The sequence below is a fragment of the Hippocampus comes genome, unplaced genomic scaffold (genome assembly GCF_001891065.2).
Source record: "Hippocampus comes isolate QL1 unplaced genomic scaffold, H_comes_QL1_v1.1 scaffold156, whole genome shotgun sequence".
Lineage (NCBI taxonomy): Eukaryota > Metazoa > Chordata > Actinopteri > Syngnathiformes > Syngnathidae > Hippocampus > Hippocampus comes.
In genome coordinates, this window is record NW_017805744.1 from 6339759 (window position 1) to 6361047 (window position 21289).

Genomic DNA, 21289 nt, shown 5'->3' on the forward strand with positions numbered 1-21289 from the left:
GTGTGTGTGTGTGTGTGTGTGTGCGCGCGCGTGCGTGCGTGCGTGCGTGCGTGCGTGCGTGTGTGTGTGCGTGTGTGAGGAAGAGTGTAGGACTGTTTGAGGATTTGCTGAATCCATGCAGCGGCTGAGATAAGAGTGCGTCGCCCATCTCACACTGGGTTACTGTGCTCTCCCAGCTAATATACTGCAGTGCCATGTGTGTGTTTTTTTTTCACGTGGCTGTATCTCTGTTTGTCCCGTTACAGATTCGTGCCCTGTGTTGTGCAGCGGTAACGGCGTTTATGAGAAGGGAAGGTGTGTGTGCCTGACCGGTTGGAAGGGAGCAGAGTGCAATGTGGAGGAAGGTCAGTGTATCGACCCCACCTGCTCCAACCACGGCTCCTGCTTGCACGGCATCTGCATATGCAGCCCAGCCTACAAGGGAGTAAACTGTGAACTGGGTAAGACAGTAACACCTAAACAGTTGCACTTTTTCAGCCTCATGACTTTTATAACCTTGGCCCCTTTCAGGGTTGTTTCAGAATATGTTGCAAAAATAATGTCACTGATCCTTTTTGGTAATGCAAACAAGAATGACAGACCCGAGGTACTTTGACACAATACTTGTCCCTTTTAATTGATAAGAAATGTCTTGAAGTGTTAACAACCCTGCCAAATGTGTGTTTTAGTGCTTTTAAAATTTGCCACATCTATCAAATGGTCGGTATAAACAAACTAGTGATGAAATGGTCAAGGACCGATTGGTTTTATTCAAGTTTGATTTCAACACCATGATTACGTTATCGCAACTTGTAATCATTTACTTTGTATTGCCAAAATCATAACATGATTTAGTCATTCACATTGTTTACAGAAATAAAAAATAAACTACGGTACCATTGTTGAAATCGTTGGGAAGTTTACTTACAGTGACTGATGACCCAGAAAATTAACTGAATTGAAAAATCAATTGGTTTCCACCTGAGTGAACATCAAATCTATTACCAATGGTTGGAAGTGTGTTATTGCAAGAAAAATAAAATGGCTGGAAGTAGTTTTGTTTATTTTGAGAATGTGTGGCAGGGGGAAAAAAAATTGAGTTTGCTCCAATTACCAAAAACAATTAACTTTCCTCAGCCAAAGTTTCCACATTCCGCCAACAAACACCTGCGCACTTTACATATAGGCACGTTATGTTTGATTATCATAATTGTGTAAATGAGTTGGATTGACATTCTACCTTGTGGTAAGTGGCGGTAAATGGTCCATGAAGTTATTCGCATGTCGATCAGTTTGATATTAACTGGAGGATATAAACATAAATTCCGTTTGTGTATGATTGCAATTATCCTCACCGCGTGGGGGCGAGGGTGCAGGAGAATTGAGGTTAGGTTGTGTATGTGTTTTGGTTTTCTGTAAACTGCTGTCATCAACCCAATTTCCTGCCCCAGCTGGCAGCCATTTACAGCCAGTCCTACATCAAACAGTACTTGTGATGACTTGCTGTTTGTGATGGCAGAAGTTAAAAAGAGTAAGAAGTGCACATTTCTTTACCTATAGTACAAAAATATGCCAGACATTTTTTTGCCGATTCCAAATCGAGCACAACTGCATTTCTTCTGTACCTCACCGTCACTGACACTGTTGTCTTCATTTGGCAGAGGGCAGACGTACAATTCTCTTGTGAAGAGTCCGGGAGGCGAGCTTCATGAATAGATGTCGACTTTCAGTCTGGTGGAGAAACCTTCTTTAAAGACCATTTCTATATTTAAAAATTAATGTAGAATGAAAGGATGCAACATTAATTTCCAGATAAATTATAAAGTACTGCCACCAACACCAGCATAAAACTGGTTAACACGCATTCACCACGACAGTAATGCACTTGTAAAAATGCTAGTGCTAATGCTAATGCTAGTGCCATTAGTTCAATATGCTTGTGTGTGTACATATTAGGGGCTGGACTTGCACCTCAAATTCACAATCACTGTTAGTTTTACATACAAATATATATATATATACTTGACACATGTTTGTGTGTGCTTTATTTTCTTTTTAATATTCCAAACACATTTGTAGGCCGAATGACTAACACTATCATGACATGTTTTCTTGTCGTCGTCCAGTTTAGTTTGGTGAATGAGGGTTCCAACACGTGGAGTGTGGTCAGTCTACGGTAGCGTGACATCATAAACAAGGGCAAATACAAATGATGCAATGCTTCATTCACCCTAACATTAGGTGACATAAACAATATCAATGTGTTGCACCTTTGTCCTGAACCATAGTGCTTGCTAAACGCTACGCTTTGCTGACATTCGCCTGTGCAATTGTTTCTTTGCATTTGAAGTGCAAGAGAAACTGTGGCAGCACGTTTGTCTCTCCTTTGCTCAGTATACAAACAGTATATTAACAAGGATATAAATCATTCCATATTTGAAGTTCAGGTAATGATTCCTAGCTGTGACATTCCATTGCGTAAGCACAGTGGGCTAAAAATATGACTCAACATCGAAAATATTGTATTATAATCTGAGTTGTTTTTTTTACAATCGCGCTTCTCAGTCAGGCAGTCATTTGGCATCTCTCCGGTGTAGAACCAATTATAAAAACAACAGAGCCGCATTATTCATCGCTCTATACTACTATACTTAATTGTAACCTCTCAGCACAATGTTCCAAAACAGCCCCGTACTGTAACTCGTTGCCCGCAGAGACTGAATCACCCGTTTGACCTTGAACAACAGAGCCGAGCTGAGCTGTGCTTAGGCGTTGTGCTGAGCTTTGGCTCGGCGCTCAGAGCTGTAATTACACACACTAACACTGACCACCCGCACATGCAGATTTCAACCAGGCCATTTCACCCCTGATCAAAGCCCGGGTTTTAAGTGTCCTATGAAATGTAATGTTGTGGAACAGATACAGGGATTGTAGCTAGGGCGGTTAACTCCTGGATGGGATGCAAAGAACACTGCTTTCATACTCAGTGAACTGATGATTATAATTAGACAGCCACTCTCCGTCCCTTTTAACGACTCCCATTCCCCCGAAGCTCGAATGTTTGTCCTCTCTTTGTCTGCAGTGGACTGCGTGGACCCTCAGTGTGGTGGGCATGGCGTGTGCGTCCGCGGGGAGTGTGTCTGCTCTCCAGGCTGGGCAGGAGTGAGCTGTGATGACCCGTTGCCAGCCTGTCAGGAGCAGTGTTCAGGACATGGCACCTACCTCCCTGAGTCAGACACCTGCGCCTGCCAGCCCAACTGGACAGGACCAGACTGCTACATTGGTAAAACAGAAATTGGATTTTCAATCATGACAGAAACACGCGATTGTATGTCATTTATCGGTGGTCAAGTAGCATGAGTGGTCTTGCCAGGTACAATTTCCCACGAATGTGGGATTTCTAATCATGAGAGGAGCGGATAGCAGCCACGATACTGTGTGTTGTGTGTGTGCACATACAGCTGACCATAGGTGGACGCTCTTTCAGACTGACGGAAGGTCCGTCAGCCCGTCACTGTTTGCGTCAGTATTTCAGGCAGACCCACGTGGGCCCAGTCCGTCCCTTGTCTGCGACAGCCAATCGGTGTTGAGAACATAATTTCCGCATCACACGCAGGCTCTGCACAAACCGACACTCAAATGAAGGAAAAAATGAAAACAGAAACGATCGCCACGTTGGCGGTGTGGTGGACAACTAGTTTGCACGGCCGCCTCACAGTGCAAAGGTCCCGCGTTTGAATCCGGGCTCTGGCCTTCCTGTGTGGAGTTGGCAAGTTCTCCCCGTGCCTGCATCGTTTTCCTCCCACGTTCCAAAAACATGCATGGTTGGTTCACTGAGCACTCTAAAATGTCAGTAGGTGTTTTTTTGAGTGCAAAGTTGTTTGTCTATGTGTTCCCTGCGATTGGCTGGCAACAAGTTAACGGTCTACCCCGCCTACTGCTCTAAGACAGCTGGGATAGGCTCCAGCACGGCCCTTGTGAGGATAAGCGGCTTGGATAATGGATGGATGGACATCAAACAAACACACACGCACTGCGTGGTGATTAGTGAAATAAATTTTATATGTGACACATGTCATTGAGATCTGTGGCACTGGAAGGTCTACAACACTTTTATTTTTTCTGCATTTGGCTGCGTGTCAGGTGTGCCACACCTCCGTATGAGGTATTACTGATAAGTCGATTGCCATTTGGTTGTCGCCGACGACTCGGACGGACTGGGCTGGCCTAAAATACTGACGGAAACTCACTGTTGGAATCACCGGACTGACAATGCCCACCTCTTCAGTTGACAAAAATAGTCTACACACTGCTGCTAAAATGCCTTATTTTTGTTATATGAAGAGACCTACAGGTAGATAAATCGTTTTAAAACATTGTTCACCACTACTGTAAAAAAAAAAAAAAAAAAATGGAAATTGTGACATTGCAGTTGCACAGATATGCACACCCTCATCTAACAGTGGATGTTGCTGTCCTCACTGTTCAATTGTATATTTAGTGCCCTGAAATTTCTTTTGTACCTTTCTTCTGAAAGATACCTCTGGATAATGAGATTTATCTGATACAGTGAAAGCTCTCTGCAGACTGTGGCTTGTTCAGTAAGACGTTACAACAAAAATGTCAGGACAAGCCAATGAGAAAAGCTCACAATTATTTGGGTTAATCAACGGTACAGTCCCTTCAACACTGACATCTTGCTGACTCTCATTTAACATGAGTCTGTATGTGATTGGCCAATTCTGGACAACACAATTCCAGTTATGAGAGTGCAACCACGTTATTCCAGTAGTTTATTTTTACTTTTATCTTTCAAAATTTAAAACATTCGGCACTGCTTTAGATTGTGCAGTTATATCCAATACACTGTCTGGTCAATTTTCATGCCCATGTGCAACATTGCCTCTCATGACTGAGGCAATGAAACCACCAACATCTTTGTGGTGGGTATCACACCGTGAGTGCTATCACACAAACAAATGTCCTCCAGCTACTTGAAGTGATGGAAGAACATGGACTGCATAGAAAAAAATAGATGTGATTTTTCAATCAAGGCTGCCTCAAGAATTTACATTGGAGCAATGCACGATTTGGCATTTAATCTGGCCTAATGAGTATTTTTATGATTTTGTTTTCATGTTTTTTTTTTTTTTTTGACAAAGCTGTTTGAGATTTCCTTCAAAGTGAGATGCCTTCAATGTTATGTGGAGGAAGAACAATCATCTGGAAAAAAAAGACAAGTAAAATAGTAGCGGTTTATTCAACAATGTCGAAATTATAAAGTGCGGTACACACCTCATGTACTTGTTACAGTGTCATTTGACAGATGGCAAAATGTCTGTTTTAAGGCTTTCCACCACATAAAGTTAATACTGTTCTCGGTAAAGATGATTTATGTGCAATTGGCATGAGCACTTGCCCTCAAGAATGTGGATACCTTATTACTGTGATATACCGTAGTCTGAGATAATGACAGGCCATGGGTCTGAATATCTATTTGTGGTGCCAGCAAGAATTCCCTCTCTATGATGCCCTTATGAAAAAGAACTCGACGATTCAATCCTGTTCTTGCCCAAGCATAGCTAAATGTATCTCTAAAGGAGAGCTGAACACTCTCCACCTTTAATCCACTTTTCCCACCCTCTCCATGGGAGCTATATTTAAATTGAAATAACTTTTCAGTGTGGCTAGGTAAGTAGTCTTTGTGAGCCTCTAGCACTTTGCCCGCGTTGCACACAGATGCCGTTTATTCCGCTGTCGAGAGTGGAAAACTAAAATAGAAATTAGAGACGCAAGAAGAGGTAAGGAATACAATGATTTTTAGAAAATGGAATTCCAGAAAATCAAACCGAGGAGAGAAAAAAAGATTTTCACATGTCAAGCAAAGAACTAAATTGTAGGCCCCTGCAGGTTTCCAAATGCAGTGTAAATACGAATCATTTTATGATATGGTTCAATTGATTCCACTCTTCTCTGCACTTCGGTATGAGAAGAAAGTGTGAAAAAATAAGTATTGCTTTTTCCTTTAATTGATGCTTCCATCTTGGTTTTGAATTGTAGTTTTTCCTCCATAGTCCCTGCAACTTTGACTGTATCTTTCAATTTTTAATTTGCTCCATCTGCTCGGCCTGTTCTTTTCTCCTCTCACACTAACATGCTTGTCTCGCCCAATACCCCCACCCACCTCGCTGGCAGAACTGTGCCCAGTCCCGTGTGGCAGTCATGGTGTTTGCTCCGAGGGCCAGTGCCAGTGTGAGGAGGGTTGGCTCGGCGCGGCATGCGACCAGAGAGCGTGCCATCCTCGCTGCGAAGAACATGGCCAGTGCCACGATGGGACTTGCATCTGCCAACCCGGCTGGGAGGGAGAGCACTGTAACATCGGTGAGCGCACGTGGGATACTTTAATTATTCGTTGTGATATTTGGATTGGAAAATGGTGTCATCGTCACTTTTTGCCTCCGCAGTTGCTCATGATTTGGACATCGTTGTGAAAGGTATTTTTTTTTCATTCATTTTTGTTCATGACTATTCCTATAAAGCAGTTTTGAACAAATTCGAATGACTATGTGTGTGTGTGTGTGTGTGTGTGTGTGTGTGTGTGTGTGTGTGTGTGTGTGTGTGTGTGTGTGTGTGTACACATCTGTTGGTGTGGATGATTTTGTGTACGTGTGTCATCTTCAGACGGCTGCCCAGGGTTGTGCAGCGGGCACGGGCGCTGTACCCTGGAGCAGAGTGGCTGGCGCTGCGTGTGCCAGGCTGGATGGAGTGGGCCTGGTTGCAGCGTTGTCATGGAAACTGACTGCAGTGATGGAACAGACAACGATGGAGGTGACATTCTATCACCATCTATCTTTTTCTATCTCTATTCTGTCTTTGTTACCGCTTTTCATTTCTGTCTTCCACGCACTCCTTTCCATCATTTCTCTTGCTTCAAAAGCCAAAATGAATCCGTTTCGTTGTCCTTGCTTCCGTTCATCTCTGCGTCGTCGCAGTCCTGCTGTGAAGCCTGTGGAGTCCTATTGGTCATTACTTAAGTGCGTGTTTGTGTGTGGGTGTGCATTTACATTTTTGCCTTCTCACAACTAAATATTTGGTATGCATAACACCTGCTGGGATAAAATAAATAAATAAATTGACATAATTTAAAACACACACACACACACACACACACACACACATACACACACACACACACATACACACACACACGCGCACACACAAACACACAGGCACTCCACACCATGCAAGGAGAGCCATAGATGAACAAACTGGCTCTAAAATAATACTTAAAAAAAACTACATTGTAGGCAAACAGTAAAAACATTACAAGCCACTACATTCCAAGAAAGCCATCAAAAATGACAGAACGAATGCAACATACTGTGTGTGAGTATCGCGTTGTGTCACAGAGCTCATTCAGGCTTCCAGTCTTTCACTCATGCCACTTCTCTCACCAGTTTTTCAAATGCCATAATTGCTGCTAATGCTTACAACGTACAAGGAAGGCTCTCATATGTCTTCTTTTTCTCTGATGATCAATAGAGACAAAAAGATGCTATTAAAAGTAATCAGTGAATAAAGATGGATTGTTCAATTACTCTGCCTGATTGGACATCGTCACAACAGGGTTCTTCCACCTAGAGGAAAAAAACAAAAAACAACATTGCATCCAGAGTGCAACTTACTCCTATAGCCAAACATTTGCATTGCATATGTTTGACATATTGTCATCTATACTTTGCTCCTTTGTGTATTTCAATTGCCAGCTACACTACGCTTAGTAATTTACAAACAGTGTCCTTTTAATGGCAACAATGAAGCAAATTCAATTAATTGTGTTCTTTCAAGCTGGAGTGGTGAATGGTATGGAAATGAATTATTGTACTCGGCCACCTTTGTAGGAGTAGGTTATAATAGAATATTGTTGGCCTTTAGCTCTCTGCTCTGCGGTCAGATGCATTTAAATGTCAGCACTGCTTCCTGGCTTTTCAGAAACAAGCCTGAAATAGGAAGCACAAATGCCAGCCGGGCTCCTGTTACCTGCTGCTTTGGCTCCTATCAGCAGGCTATTGTTTACACTGGACTTTTATGGCTCACATTCAAATAGCGGCGCAGACAAAGTCCTGATTTATAGCAATATGAAGGGGGCTTGATGAAGGAAAGAATCTAATTTGATTCATTTTTGTGATAATGGTGATACATATGCGGTTTATTGTCTCAGATTGCATCTCCTTTGTTGGGCTCGGCATTGCCGGGAGGTGCAGTAATTATTTTTTGGCATTGGTTTTATAGTATCATCTTTCCATTTTGTCCGTGTTAAAATCGCACAGGTTAAGGTCCCTCTTGAATATTGAATGCAAATACGTTCACGTAACATTAACCAGCTTATGCTTCCACTGACAAGAAAACAAAACTCGTCATATAATAAATACAAATGTCTAATATTACACATCGTAAATGTGCAGTATCTCATCATCAATGCTTTTTAAGTGATTTCTTGACATTGTTTCTGTCTATATCAGATGGTCTGATTGACTGTGTGGATCCGGACTGTTGCGAGCAGCTTAGCTGTGGCTCTGACCCTCTATGCCGCGGCTCGGCTGACCCCATGGCCTTGTTGCAACGGAGCCCATTGCCCCCAACTGCACCGGCCTCACCCATTAACACACACACTTACAGTTTCTACCGCCGCATCCACTTTCTCCTTGGCAAAGCAGCCACACACGCTCTCCCTGGAGACGTGCCCTTTGATACCAGGTATGCGCTTGTTTACTCTTTTTGAGTCTGGGTCACCATGTGCATGCGAAATCATTCCTTTATTTCTTTTCTATGACTGTGTCCTTGGATTGTCCATTGTTAAAATACAAGAGAAGAATAGAATTCATTGAATACCTCAGTGTAGCTGTATTAAATTGTTCAGGAGTTGTTGTCGGTTTAATGCGTGCTTGGGATGAGGTCTTGCCAGCATACAGAGCAGTATCGCCATAAGGTGACCGATTTCAACCCCCCCCCCCCAACAAAAAACTATATATATATATATATATATATATTTCAAGGCACATCTTCACAGACACACAGTAACAGTTTGAGTGCGTGTTTATTTTTCTCCCAGTTGATAGTGCGGTTTGATTACCACGAATGATTCAAATTGAGTGGGTGAGGATTTGAATCGGGTTATTGCTTTTTTAATAACGGTATGCACACTGAAAGCCTGCACACCCATTTGCACATACAGCCAGCACGGAAAGGCGGGCAAAGTCTGTCACTACCCCACAGCGTGGCATCTAACATTCCCTACAGTGATAAATGAATAGGAAACGCGATAGCCGAACCTCAGGTCTTTCAGATTCGTCAGCCCAGCCTTAGAAAAGTGGAAGGAGTTGGTATAATTGGCACACACATGCAAGGACATAAAATCAGCAGACTCAAGTCATATGAGTGTGTTCCTTAGGTTGCAGCAGAATGTTGGTGGAAGGAAATTCATCATCACAGAGCACACTGTCACCTCCCTCGGCCTCTCCTATGCAAACGTAGTCCACCTTTACAAAAGCTCACGTGGATCTTCTTCGTACTGCACACATCTCTCGCATCCCACCTCGTCTGTCAGATATCTGTAGGTTAGCAGGGAGCTAACCCTGCGGCTACAGTCCACATTCCACTCTTCATTATTTCTTGTCACACATGTTTCCACTGTAAGGATACTGCAGGTAGAAGGTGGAATATCAGGTACCGTTTGATGAATTTATCCAGGAGCATTGACCAAACTACAGATCTCATCCCATTCTGTATTTTCTTGTTACATTTCACGACACGCTGGTTTGCGAAGCCCTAAAGTTGAATTACGCAGATAAGGGTCATTCAGTGCTCGTTGTTACGTGTTAAACTATAACAGTGGGTGTCACACGTTTTATCAGGAAACAAACAGGAAACTGCCGTCCGAATTGGATTCTTTGTCATTGCACGTGAATTCAATTTCTTTGAAGGTTGTGTCTACTCAAAGCAATGTAAATATTTGGCACACAAAGGCATGGATTGCCTCCGAAATTCTCTACATGTACGGCTGCCTTCATGACAATGGAAGAATAGAGATTTCCTTCACACTTCTTCACATAAAAGGAGCCTCATTTTGCATTCACAGAACCTGCCGCCGCCATTGAGTCTTTGAACTCCCATTAAGCCATTTATCGCCATCCAGTACAAGTCATTTCATTTTCCCAACAGCGGGGAGGGATGCACTCTCCCCTGCCCAGCTCTGTCTCTTTCAGAAGTTTTGCAAAGCGTGAACGTTGACTGTGGTATGAAAAGCTTTCATTCCTCATCATTTTCTCAATAAAATCATCCAGTTTAGCTCTCAACGACTCAATTGTCACAAACAAATTCGTTTGAAGGACAATAGAAATGTGTTTTTTTTCTAACAAGTGTGTCCTTGTTTTCTCCAGTTGCCCCATCCATCCATGAGATGAAGAGCCACGGTGTTAGTTTGGGACGCACAGCTCTGCTGAGGTGTGAGGCGGCTGCTGTGCCTTCGCCAACATTTGAGTGGTTCAAAGGGGAGAAAAGGTGAGCAGAGATTGCTTTAGCATCGACGGTCACTTGAATGAGCTGTGTTCCAGTTGTTCTGCAGAAGGGTTTGTCCTCTCTCACGGCCGTATTTTACACCAAAAGTGGTTGTCATTGGGTTTGGGCCACAAAAGTTTCACTCCCACAAAAAATTGTGTTTTCCCCAATTGTTGATCAATAATTGTGTAGATCCTATTTACGATGAATACTGTATGTAATGATGAAAAAGTGATATTTATAAAGAAGCCAAATTTCGTTTAGATGCTAAGGACAGGCAGGATATAATGTTTCTCAAAGTAGCAGTTGAAATTGCCAGTATGTTATCACTGATAAGTACAAGATTATAAGATGTTGCAGGCAATACATTTGCATAATGAAAAAGGGCTGGCTTTATCTGTTTTCCCTCAGAAGGAAAATGGTTTGTCATTGTGTTTGGCTGCCTGCTATGGAGAGCCCACATACATGTTCCAACACTACTCATTTGTGTTCCGTCCTATCCTTGAATCCAAATGAAACATTCCCCGGCAATCCTCTAACATCAATTATTGCATATACATCCGTCGTTTAAAATTCACCTGTGTGTTGTTGGATTTAAAAAGTCCACTTACCATCATTAACTGCTCTTCAATCATTAGCTCATGCAGTGATAATTGTAATTATTGGCTGCAATCAATTAATTCAAATTGCCAAGGAGGGAATTTGCCAGGATTCTACTCTTAGACTTTATTTTTGGGGGACTTACTGGGTGATCTTACTTAATTGAATTTTTATAACTACTGAAGTACAGAAGTATGTGGTCTTCAATGTTTAACACAGCAAACAATACGTTTAGCATCTGCACAACACTAAGAAAGAGAGATAGAGAGCCACTTTTCTTCCACTGTGTTTTACGGCCTTAACATCAATTCAACGCTGCGTCAGCTTGCCACGACTGGAAAAGCAAAACAATCTTTGACATGGTCCATTTCATGATCTGCCGCAAATTTGGATGGAGGCGAGGGAGTCTTGCGTGCGTATATCTGGGCGGTTTTGCTTTCGATCTGAAAGAGGAGATTGCAGGCTTGTTTAATATTGACTCAAAAAAATAAAGAGAAAAGCTTGCTTGGTACTACCATCAAGATTATTAGTGAGGATGTCACCTTGGGACATGGCTTGACATAAGGTCTAATGAAGTGGTTTAAACCAGAGTTCCTCATACTGTAAGCAAAGCAAAAGTGGAGGTCGATGAGGCAGCCACAGTCAACACAGAGTACACAACACGCCTCCTCTGTGGAGTATGTGATGGATTATGTCAGGAATACTGAAGGGGTTCAGTTTAAGAAAATCCCCCCAACAAAAAACTATATATATATATATATATATATATATATGTTTTTACCTTGTTGACAGGGTGGACATTTTTCGCAAATGTTAACATTTTATGAGCATATGCTGGACCTTCAATTTGCAACATGAGTCAGTTAGCCAGCCTATGCCAAATGTACATTTTTATATCAACAGATATTCTACTCTGACAGATTATTCAAAATATAGATTATTCAATCTGTCAGAGTGTTAAAATTGATGATATCCAATGATATGCATTATATGATGAAATGATCAAACATTAGTGTACTTTTTACTCTACAACTAACCTCTGTTTCAGCCTCCATTTTTTCCCATTTTGTTTTTTGTTTGTTTTAATCAAATTGATTTTCGAAATGTTTAACTGCATTTTATTTCCAGACCTTATATCCTGACGACTGCCACATTTTCGTTAAATAGTGGAGTCTTACTGACAATAACGCAGTTTGTTTTGCATCACGCACAAGGTCATTTGGCGAGAGCATCACGACATGCGTCCCTTCTCAAACAATCATTGTCATTGCAAAGCTATCATCTTGTCCACTTTTGTGTCCTTTTATGATTTTCTCCAACTGCTTTCCGCCTTTGTTATGCCAGCCGTGTTGCTGTGATTCGAGGCAGCGTTGCATTGCAAGATGGCTCTTCATTGGTTGGCGTCAACATCACCTTCCCTCAGCATCCCGAATATGGGTACACCATCAGTCGACAGGATGGAAGGTGCAAAAATGCACGCACGCACGCACGCACGCACACACACACACACACACACACACACACACACACACACACACACACAACATGCTTCCATTCGCTCCACTAATCTTGTTTTTTAATTCACTTTTCCAATACCGTAGTTATGACCTGGTGACTTTGGGTGCAATGTCAGTGACTCTGATGTTCCAACGCCCGCCTTTCCTGTCACAAACACGTACTGTCTGGACCCCAAACAACAACTTCTTGGTTTTGGATCAGGTCATCATGTCCAGGGAAGAGGTTCAGCCTCAAAAATGTGATATTCGGACTGTTTTGAGTCCTTATCCTCTGGTCTTGCCATACCCACTGCCCAAATACACAGGGACATGTGCAGAGAAGGGTTCTGCTGTACCAGAGCTTCAGGTAGGCCTACCTAATAATATTTGGTTTGTCACTTGTGTATTAAATGCAGCAATAATGTTAATAAAATTGGTCAGTTTATGATGAAGCAATGGCAATAAATGAACTTATAATACTTTACAATACAATTTCAGATGAAATAATCAATCAAAACATTTATTTAACCAGAAAATAAAAACACATTTAGACCAAGGCCGCTTTATACACGAATCATATTCATGATGGTTACTGCTAATGTGGGAGCTGTTTCGTGAGCATATTACACATTGATACAACCACATTTTCATCCTCAAAGTTTATTTTTGTCCGTTGTTCTCTTGCAGGCAGTGCAGGAAGAAGTTGCAATTCCAGGATCCTTCATGAAGCTGAACTATTTGAGTACCCGAGCCGCAGGTTACCTCTCCTTGTTGCGTATCCTCCTCACACCTTCATCCGCGTCCTCGCCCATCTCGCCCCTGGGCAGTTTGTCAAAGGTGCATGTGAGAGCTTCAGTCCAGGGAAGGTTGTACCAACGCTGGTACCCTGCTGGGCCTGGTCTGGTCCACAGGGTGGTCTGGAACAAAACAGACGTTTATGGCCAGAAGGTGTGGGGCCTCACTCATGCAACTGGTAGGTTGAGAAATGCAACTTAAATTCTTGTATTTATTAATGTATAGTGTTGTTCCCGGGTTTTCAATGGGTATATGGAGTGGGTGTACAGTATACCGCAGCACATCCAGTGACCGCTAGTTTTCGGTGGGAAAGAAAACACTTGAGATTTACACCATCATTACTTTTTTTTCACAATTAGACATCATCAGAGTTTGAGGTGCACCATTAACATCAGAAATTTGAACCGTGAATGGTACTTATCAAGCATGAACAGCTAAAAATATACACTGTGCATATAATAATAGCCAGGCGTACTTTTAAAATAATGTATTTTTGTAAAAAAGAGAAATTGCTCTCATTTTGCACAGACGATAGCAGCGCGTTAGTTGGTCGTTCAAAGTAATTAATTTGCTGCAGACTGCGTGTAAGATCAAGACAATTAATCATTGTACCTCATCCTCAAAACGGGAAGATGAATTAATGAACAGTGTCTGATAATGTGTATCCAATAAGAGAAAAATAATATGACTGATTATCTTGAATTGTTTATGTATTTTCAAGGCTCAAAACCCACTTTTTTTAAGGAGCATTTTTGCTAATCAATGACTTTCGTTTGAGGAACAACATACAAATTTGAGGAGCTTTTTTTTTTTTTTTTCCCCCCCCCAGACCAATCGCAGGGATCTGAAGCAATGGTTTCATTAAACAACAAAAATATAAATATGTAGTGCCAGAAGTGAGGCCAGTAACCCCCAAGCTGGGCAGATGGCTGCAGCAGATACCAGGAAGAACATCTGACATCATGCAATGCTGCGAGCAGCTCAGATCCTGCGAAGAACCCTCAAGCTCCTCGGCCTTCTCGAGCTTGAAGGAGATATCGCCCCGGTGGGCGAGGAAACCATTTCATACTGGGAGTAATGAACTAATACCGTACATATATCGATGGTTCTTAACCTTTTTAGAGGAATCGAACCCGACCTGTTAATATCCACATTTACCGAACACTTCATGAGTGAAAAATAAATATATTTTTTTAAATAAATTTAGGATATAAAAAAAACCACATTTATTAGAACCGGAAAAAGTAAAATTTCAAGAGGAAGTATACTTTTTATTTTATTTTTTAATTGTATGACGTACTATCACGACAGTCACACATTGACTACTAAGCGAACTAAATTTCCCGCGGCACTGATTGGACAAGCAATGTCATGTGATCATCTGCAGCCAGTGATGGCCAAGCAGGCGTGTCATAACTAATTAACATGTTGAGTCGCGTTCGTCTCATCCTGCATCGCAGAGGCTCCGTCGAACCCCTGAAACCGATTCACCGAACCCCTCGGGTTCGATCGAACCCAGTTTAAGAAACACTGACATAGATGTATATATCCATGCACACACACAAAACGTTGAAGTAAAACATCTGAAGTTTGATGAAACTATCTTCAATTTTCTGATCAATAAGAACTGGGCATTCAACCTTCGAATTCCTCCTCTCCTTTCAACACCAACTCATAGAGCTCGCTACTATTTTTAAACAACATAACTCAACTCTGAAATTACTCTGCCTTATAGAAACTGGCTGCGGGCCTCGCGCAAATCAAAATCTCAAGATGCATTTTGGGACATATACTGTAATTTAGTCGGTGGGCACTGTAATCTTTAAAGGGCATGGAAGTCCTTAATGTTTTCTAGCTTGAACAGGCCACATAAAATAACATGGAGGGCCCTTGACATATGTTCCATAAAGACTATTTCTTTAATATAAGTTCACTTTTCTTTATGGTATTAAAAACTTGCAGATATAGGAGTCTCATATTGTACTACTTTGAAACTTTCCGCAGACAAATAAAAGGTTTTTCTGTTGCGTTCATTCCTTCCCCACTCATATCTTTCTCATCTGTCACCTTTTGTTCGATCAAATTTTCACTCGTTCTATTTACCTGCCTCTCTGAACAGAGATCTCACCCATCTTTGCCCTTCGTGCTTCCTTTCCTGCTGCATTGTTTTTCTTTCTCGGCATGTTCTTCTCCTCCTGACTTGTTATTTTCTCCATTCTTTGTCATCTCTTCCGTGCTGCCTTGCTTGTCTCACGCGGTCCTCTTGTTTATTCTTTTGTACACTTGTTCCACCCTAAACATCCCCGCTCTCGACTTTCTGGTGCTTTGGCTGGCACAGCGACTCACACAAACACTGATTGTATGTCCACGTACACACACACAGCCAACGAGTCTGCAAGAAAGGGAGATCATGCTCTGTTTGCTGGGGTGAACACATGCCTGAGGCTTCGACAGAGGGGAATGAAAGCTTTCACCTGTGTGCTATAGGGCATGTGTAGATTGTTTGTTAGATAGTATACGTGTGTGTGTGTGTGTGTGTGTGTGTGTGTGTGTGTGTGTGTGTGTGTGTGTGTGTGTGTGTGTGTGTGTGTGTGTGTGTGTGTGTCCCACCTGTAATACATCTGTGGTGATATTAGGTTGTGGATACTGTACACACTTCCCCTTTGGTACTTTTCTTGCAAGGCTTTACTCTTGTTTCTCACCGTTGCGGGAATGCTTCTGCAAGAAGGATTGCGGAGACAACAGCGCCTTCAATTATCTGTTTGCTGCTTATCATTGGCTTTTTAACAGCTGCCATCTAAATGTGGTGGATTTGCCTGACAGAAAATTCCTTCATATGCCTTGACTGGATGGACCCCCGTTGCTCTCTGAGTGACATAATATGCATTTCAATATGGCTAATTTTACAAGGGATTCAATATTCATTCTCCCTCCCTCTGCGTGCTCATCACTGAGTGCATCATCAAAGATATGGTCAACATTTTATTTTTGATTGGGATCAATTTACACGTGCGCCCGAATGACCGATAAGAATGGTAAAATGCTCCTTAAAACATTGCCTGCACGGTTGATAATGATAACGACTTCTTCTTTATGGCGACAAATAGACCCGATGAGTTCTATGACAGGTGCGATTCGAATGCAGAGCTAAGAAGAAGGACCTTGACTGTTAGCAAAGCATCTGTAGTCTAGTTCCTTTTGTGGGGGACTTCAATAAGTGAATGCGTAATGTACAATTGCCCACCTCTTTTGCAAAACATTATTTCGTTGTGTTCCAGAATTTTAAAGTGCTTAGTTTTAGACCAAAACTAAAAGGACGGAAACTTTGTTTTTTTCTTTAGTTGTGCTCTTATATTAGCACAAATATTAACAGGAGTGCTCAAACTCAGAGTCAATCCTATTAGGATTATGTTCTTGTCTGACAGTCTGTTACAAGTGGACTGATTGCATTTTTGATGTTGGAGCTCTGTGTTAAAAAGTGGAGATACTTGAGATCTGATCGTGATATTCATCATCTGGGCTGCGAGCTTCTCGATATAATTATTTCATCCACCATCTTTATCGATTGTAGTCACTCAGTTTACCTTGCATGTTTTGAGGAATTTTCTCTCTTTTTGAGGTGAATGTTGCTGCAATACATCATTATTATTATAGTGCTTTCACAACAACTTCAGCTGTAACAAAGCGCTTTACAGAACATAAAATAACAAGATACGGTAAAATAACACAACACATAACATCAGACATGGACAGTCATGCAATCGTAACCACTATTCCATTATATACCTTGTTGTTTGAAGTAGTTTCAAATGAAAGAGGAGAGAATCAAAGTGTCCTTTTACCAGAGACGTCATGCTCAAAACGTGCATGACGACCCACATGTCTGCTGTAAACTAAATTTGAGTAAACAAGAAGCTCTGGTGTCCACTGATGAAAAAAGCGATTGGTTCACTTCTCCTGTCCCATGTAAATCCGCTTCAATTCCAAGTGCTGAATAGAGTCAATTCAAGACACCATTTTTTTTTTTGTTAGTTAAAAAAAAAATAAAAATAAAACATATTCATTAATCCCATGTAAATCCGCTTCAATTCCAAGTGCTGAATAGAGTCAATTTTTTTTGTTAGTAAAAAAAAAATAAAAATAAAACATATTCATTAATCTTTCTGATTAAAAAAAAAAATAAGACATATTTTAAGTAGCTTTTACGTCTTCTCGAAAATGTACTGATTTGATTTGTATTTATTTTTTTTCTGTAAGCTAGGACTGTGATTTTATTTTGAACAATATGGTTGCATTTTTGTCATCAGATTCCAAAACTAATTTGCTGTCAAGCTTATAGTGGGAAGCTGCACACTATATCAATAGAACTAAGAGGCCAGGCACCAAATTGTAGGGCTCTTTCATACAAGAGTGACTCCTTTTGATTACACCGCTACTTCATACTGATCTCTGCAGACAGACTCACTGATTAGGTTTTGCTGTGCAGGCCTTTCATCTGGCTCAGCCCAGCGTACAGTACAATGTAGCTTTGAGAGAGATTAAATTCAACTTCACCGTTACTGCAGGCACATGTTTCCATAGGAGTTGAACCCAGGCCATCCTAACCCTGGCCCCCAAAGATTCGATCACTTTGGACTGGAATATACCGCATTTGAGAGCAGCAGGCAATATTTTCAAGTGTCTCGCCGCAAAGAGCTAATCATTCTTTTGCTAAGTCTTCTTTTGCGATGTTTGTGAAAACTACCATTCAACCTTAAAACTTGGAGAGCATGTCAAACGAACAGATACAGTGGATGGAGTCATTTCTACTGAAACGGGACAAATTATTTCACACAAGAATCCGCAAGTCTTGTTGTCATCTCTCCCTCCTGCTAAATGACAGAACTGGAATTAAGCCTCTCGAGTTCTCAGTGGATAAATTATACATTATAAACTCAAACTCTATTTCTGTGGCACTTTAACAATTACACTCATACTTTCTTCTTCTAAGAATTCTAAAGAAGTAGCGGTATTTCTTTCAGAAGGTTATGTAAAGAAACCTAGAACAGTCAAAGTCGGTTCTGCTGCACAAACTAATGGCACGAATCTAACACCGGCATCTGTGTTCATGTGTTTGCTTTTAGTATCGGTCGGCTATGAGTATGAATCGTGTCCTGGAGTTATTCAGTGGGAGAGGAGAACGGCGCTCATGCAGGGTTTTGAGTTGGTGCCCTCTCACCTCGGAGGTTGGTCCTTGGACAAACATCATTCCCTCAACATTCGTAGTGGTGAGTATATCCTCAGGACATATTGAGTCCAACTTGAACATTTTCGATATTTGTTCTTGGGAACTGTTATTTAGCTGCATCAGTACTCCTGCTACAAATTTGGTTAGCTGAACTCATCATTGAAGGAGCCGTGGATGGCTCGGTCTAGGGCCATTTTGTTCATTTTACAATAATCTGACATCTTTAAATTATTTTACTACCGGTAATATTTACCACCGAAGATTTTGAATATTGGGAATATTGTGATATATAGAACATGTATGTTATAAGGTAAAGTCCTTAAAATATTTGTTGAGGATTATTATCTCAGAATCGAAACATCTCAAGACATTTACAGTCATTAGTAATAACATGCAACATGCATACATTTTATCCATGTCACAAATCTCTGTTGAATGATATGATCTATTTTGATATGTAGGTGGTTTGATTTTTACACTTTTTTTTTGTAACATACATACATTGTTTGATCTCAGGTTTTGGAGAGGCCTCTTACATGGTGTGGGTATTTTCTGCATGTGTGATGTTGCCCACCATGGCCTAAGAAATGCTCAGGGACTTTGTGTGAATGCTCATACACATGGAAAATAAATGGGAACATTGAATGTTTCCCTTGTAAACATTTTTTTTTACGGACAACCTTAAAATAGCAGTGACAAAATGTAATTTAGCGAAGAAAATAACGATGGCTGAGTGACGTAGTGACGGACTGAATCGGATTGCAAATCATGACAGACTGATGATGTCTGACTTGCGGGACCGCCGCTGGTTGATGACAGAAGGTCGCTGACTCGCCCGCCACTGGTTTTGAAGGTTTTCAAACCTCAGTAATCACAAGGCCTCAAGATAGAACAGATTTTTTTAATTGAACACGTATTTCTCTTCAATTCTGAGCTTCAGATAGCTGCCCCTTGCCATCCTTAAAAAATGCACCAAGACCTCATCAACCCAATAAGAGTAAGGTTGCTTTTCACTTCATCTGTAATTCATCATTTTAAATGTTAGTGCAAGCAAATCCCTTGAATCTATGTTGGTTTTGGTAAAGGTCTTTGCTCTTGTAAAATCAGTTTATGACTGCACTGCACCAGCTTTGGTCGTTAGCTAATAGACTATGAAAATAAATAAATAAATAAATAAATAAATGTGGCACGCTCACCTCATTGTCTGACAATAGAAACACAGTAAAATGCAAATGCAACCAACTGAATAATGAATTTGGCGACATTAAAACACATGAGTAGTAATTAAAAAGAGCAGAGTCTGTGTAAAAGTTCAGCTGTGCATCAGTGCGCGGGAGCAGCCGGACACTGGACCGAGTGGTCCAAAGGACATTTTGTGACAGATTTTTACTGCACCAAGATCATCTTTTTTTGTTTGTTTTTTTTAATCACCTTGTATGTATATTGCCTTTATGTGTGCTACTGCCGTCGTGAAATAGTGATTTGTTAGGCTGTCTGATATGAACCTGGCAGCATCAGTCATAAAGCTGTCTGACTGACTGAAAGAATAACTAATGTGGATGCTTCCTTTATTGTTTCAATAACAAATGCTGAGGGGTGTGATTGCGGACCGTCTCCAGTGATACAACTATAGTGAACCTCCGCACAGATGTGGTTTGGTGTATGTATTTGATTTGCCTATTCTGGGATTTTTCCTGTTATTCACTGAAAAACACACATTTATCATTTTTGTGCCAAAGCCAAACCCATTTCTGCTGGCATCTTGGTGTCCAGAAACTGTTTAAACTGAAGGGAGAAGCTGCATTTAGTTAGGCCATATCCCTGCCTAATAGAAAAAAAATATTGCTTGGTCACTTCCCTGTGTCATCTGTCGGCAATTACAAACTTTTTTATATATTTGCATATTTCACTTTTTGTGGCACTGCTCAATCCTTATCCAGTGTCAATTGAGGAGGTTCACCGTAGATAAGGCCCATTTCTGTCATGTTTTCCGCATGGGAGAAGACCCAAAAGTAGGGAGGCAGGAGAAGCAGAGCAGGGACACTCTGTAAAAACTCAATGGAAAGAACCAACAAAGTCCTGAAATGATCAAAACTCAAAGTAACAACAAAACGGCAGGAAATAAATAAAAAAAAACATCACTATGAAAAACAAAACAACATGACAGCAACAAAAACAACAGTACCACAACGATCCGACGCCAAGTGGTCGGCGTGGCAGCCCTTTTAACAGAAAAGAGCTAATGACATGATGACCAACAGGTGTGACACTGGAGGAGAAGCCCTCCACTGCCACCTGTTGGTCACACATGGAACAGGACCATGACAATTGCTTTTTTCTTCTTGACCTATCAATTTCTTTTCTTGTCAACTCTTGTTGGGTTTTTTTTCTTCTTTTTGTAAAACCATCGGGATCTGAATACAAATGCTGACCCGACTTTTCAGATTTGTGTTCGTTTAAAATGGTGAAAACATTGTATCATTTTGGTTCCACTTTACAATTATGTGCTACTCTGTGTTGGTCAATCACATACAATCTCAAAAATATACAATCAAGTTTGTGATTGTATGGTCACACAATATGAGTGTTCAGGGGCTATGAATACTTTTTTGGGGCACTCTGTGTGCACCCTGCT

General features: G+C 41.2%; 1 protein-coding gene across 1 annotated transcript in view; it reads left to right on the forward strand.

Moving 5' to 3' along the window:
• Positions 1-21289, forward strand: part of tenm1 (teneurin transmembrane protein 1) — a 192126-nt gene that overhangs the window by 113656 nt on the left and 57181 nt on the right. The window contains exons 10-19 of the mRNA XM_019883899.1: positions 246-440; positions 3062-3262; positions 6175-6360; positions 6444-6473; positions 6661-6807; positions 8502-8736; positions 12481-12600; positions 12738-12999; positions 13320-13605; positions 18551-18694. Coding sequence (XP_019739458.1) covers positions 246-440; positions 3062-3262; positions 6175-6360; positions 6444-6473; positions 6661-6807; positions 8502-8736; positions 12481-12600; positions 12738-12999; positions 13320-13605; positions 18551-18694 — 1806 coding nt within the window. The remainder of the gene's footprint in view (positions 1-245; positions 441-3061; positions 3263-6174; positions 6361-6443; positions 6474-6660; positions 6808-8501; positions 8737-12480; positions 12601-12737; positions 13000-13319; positions 13606-18550; positions 18695-21289) is intronic.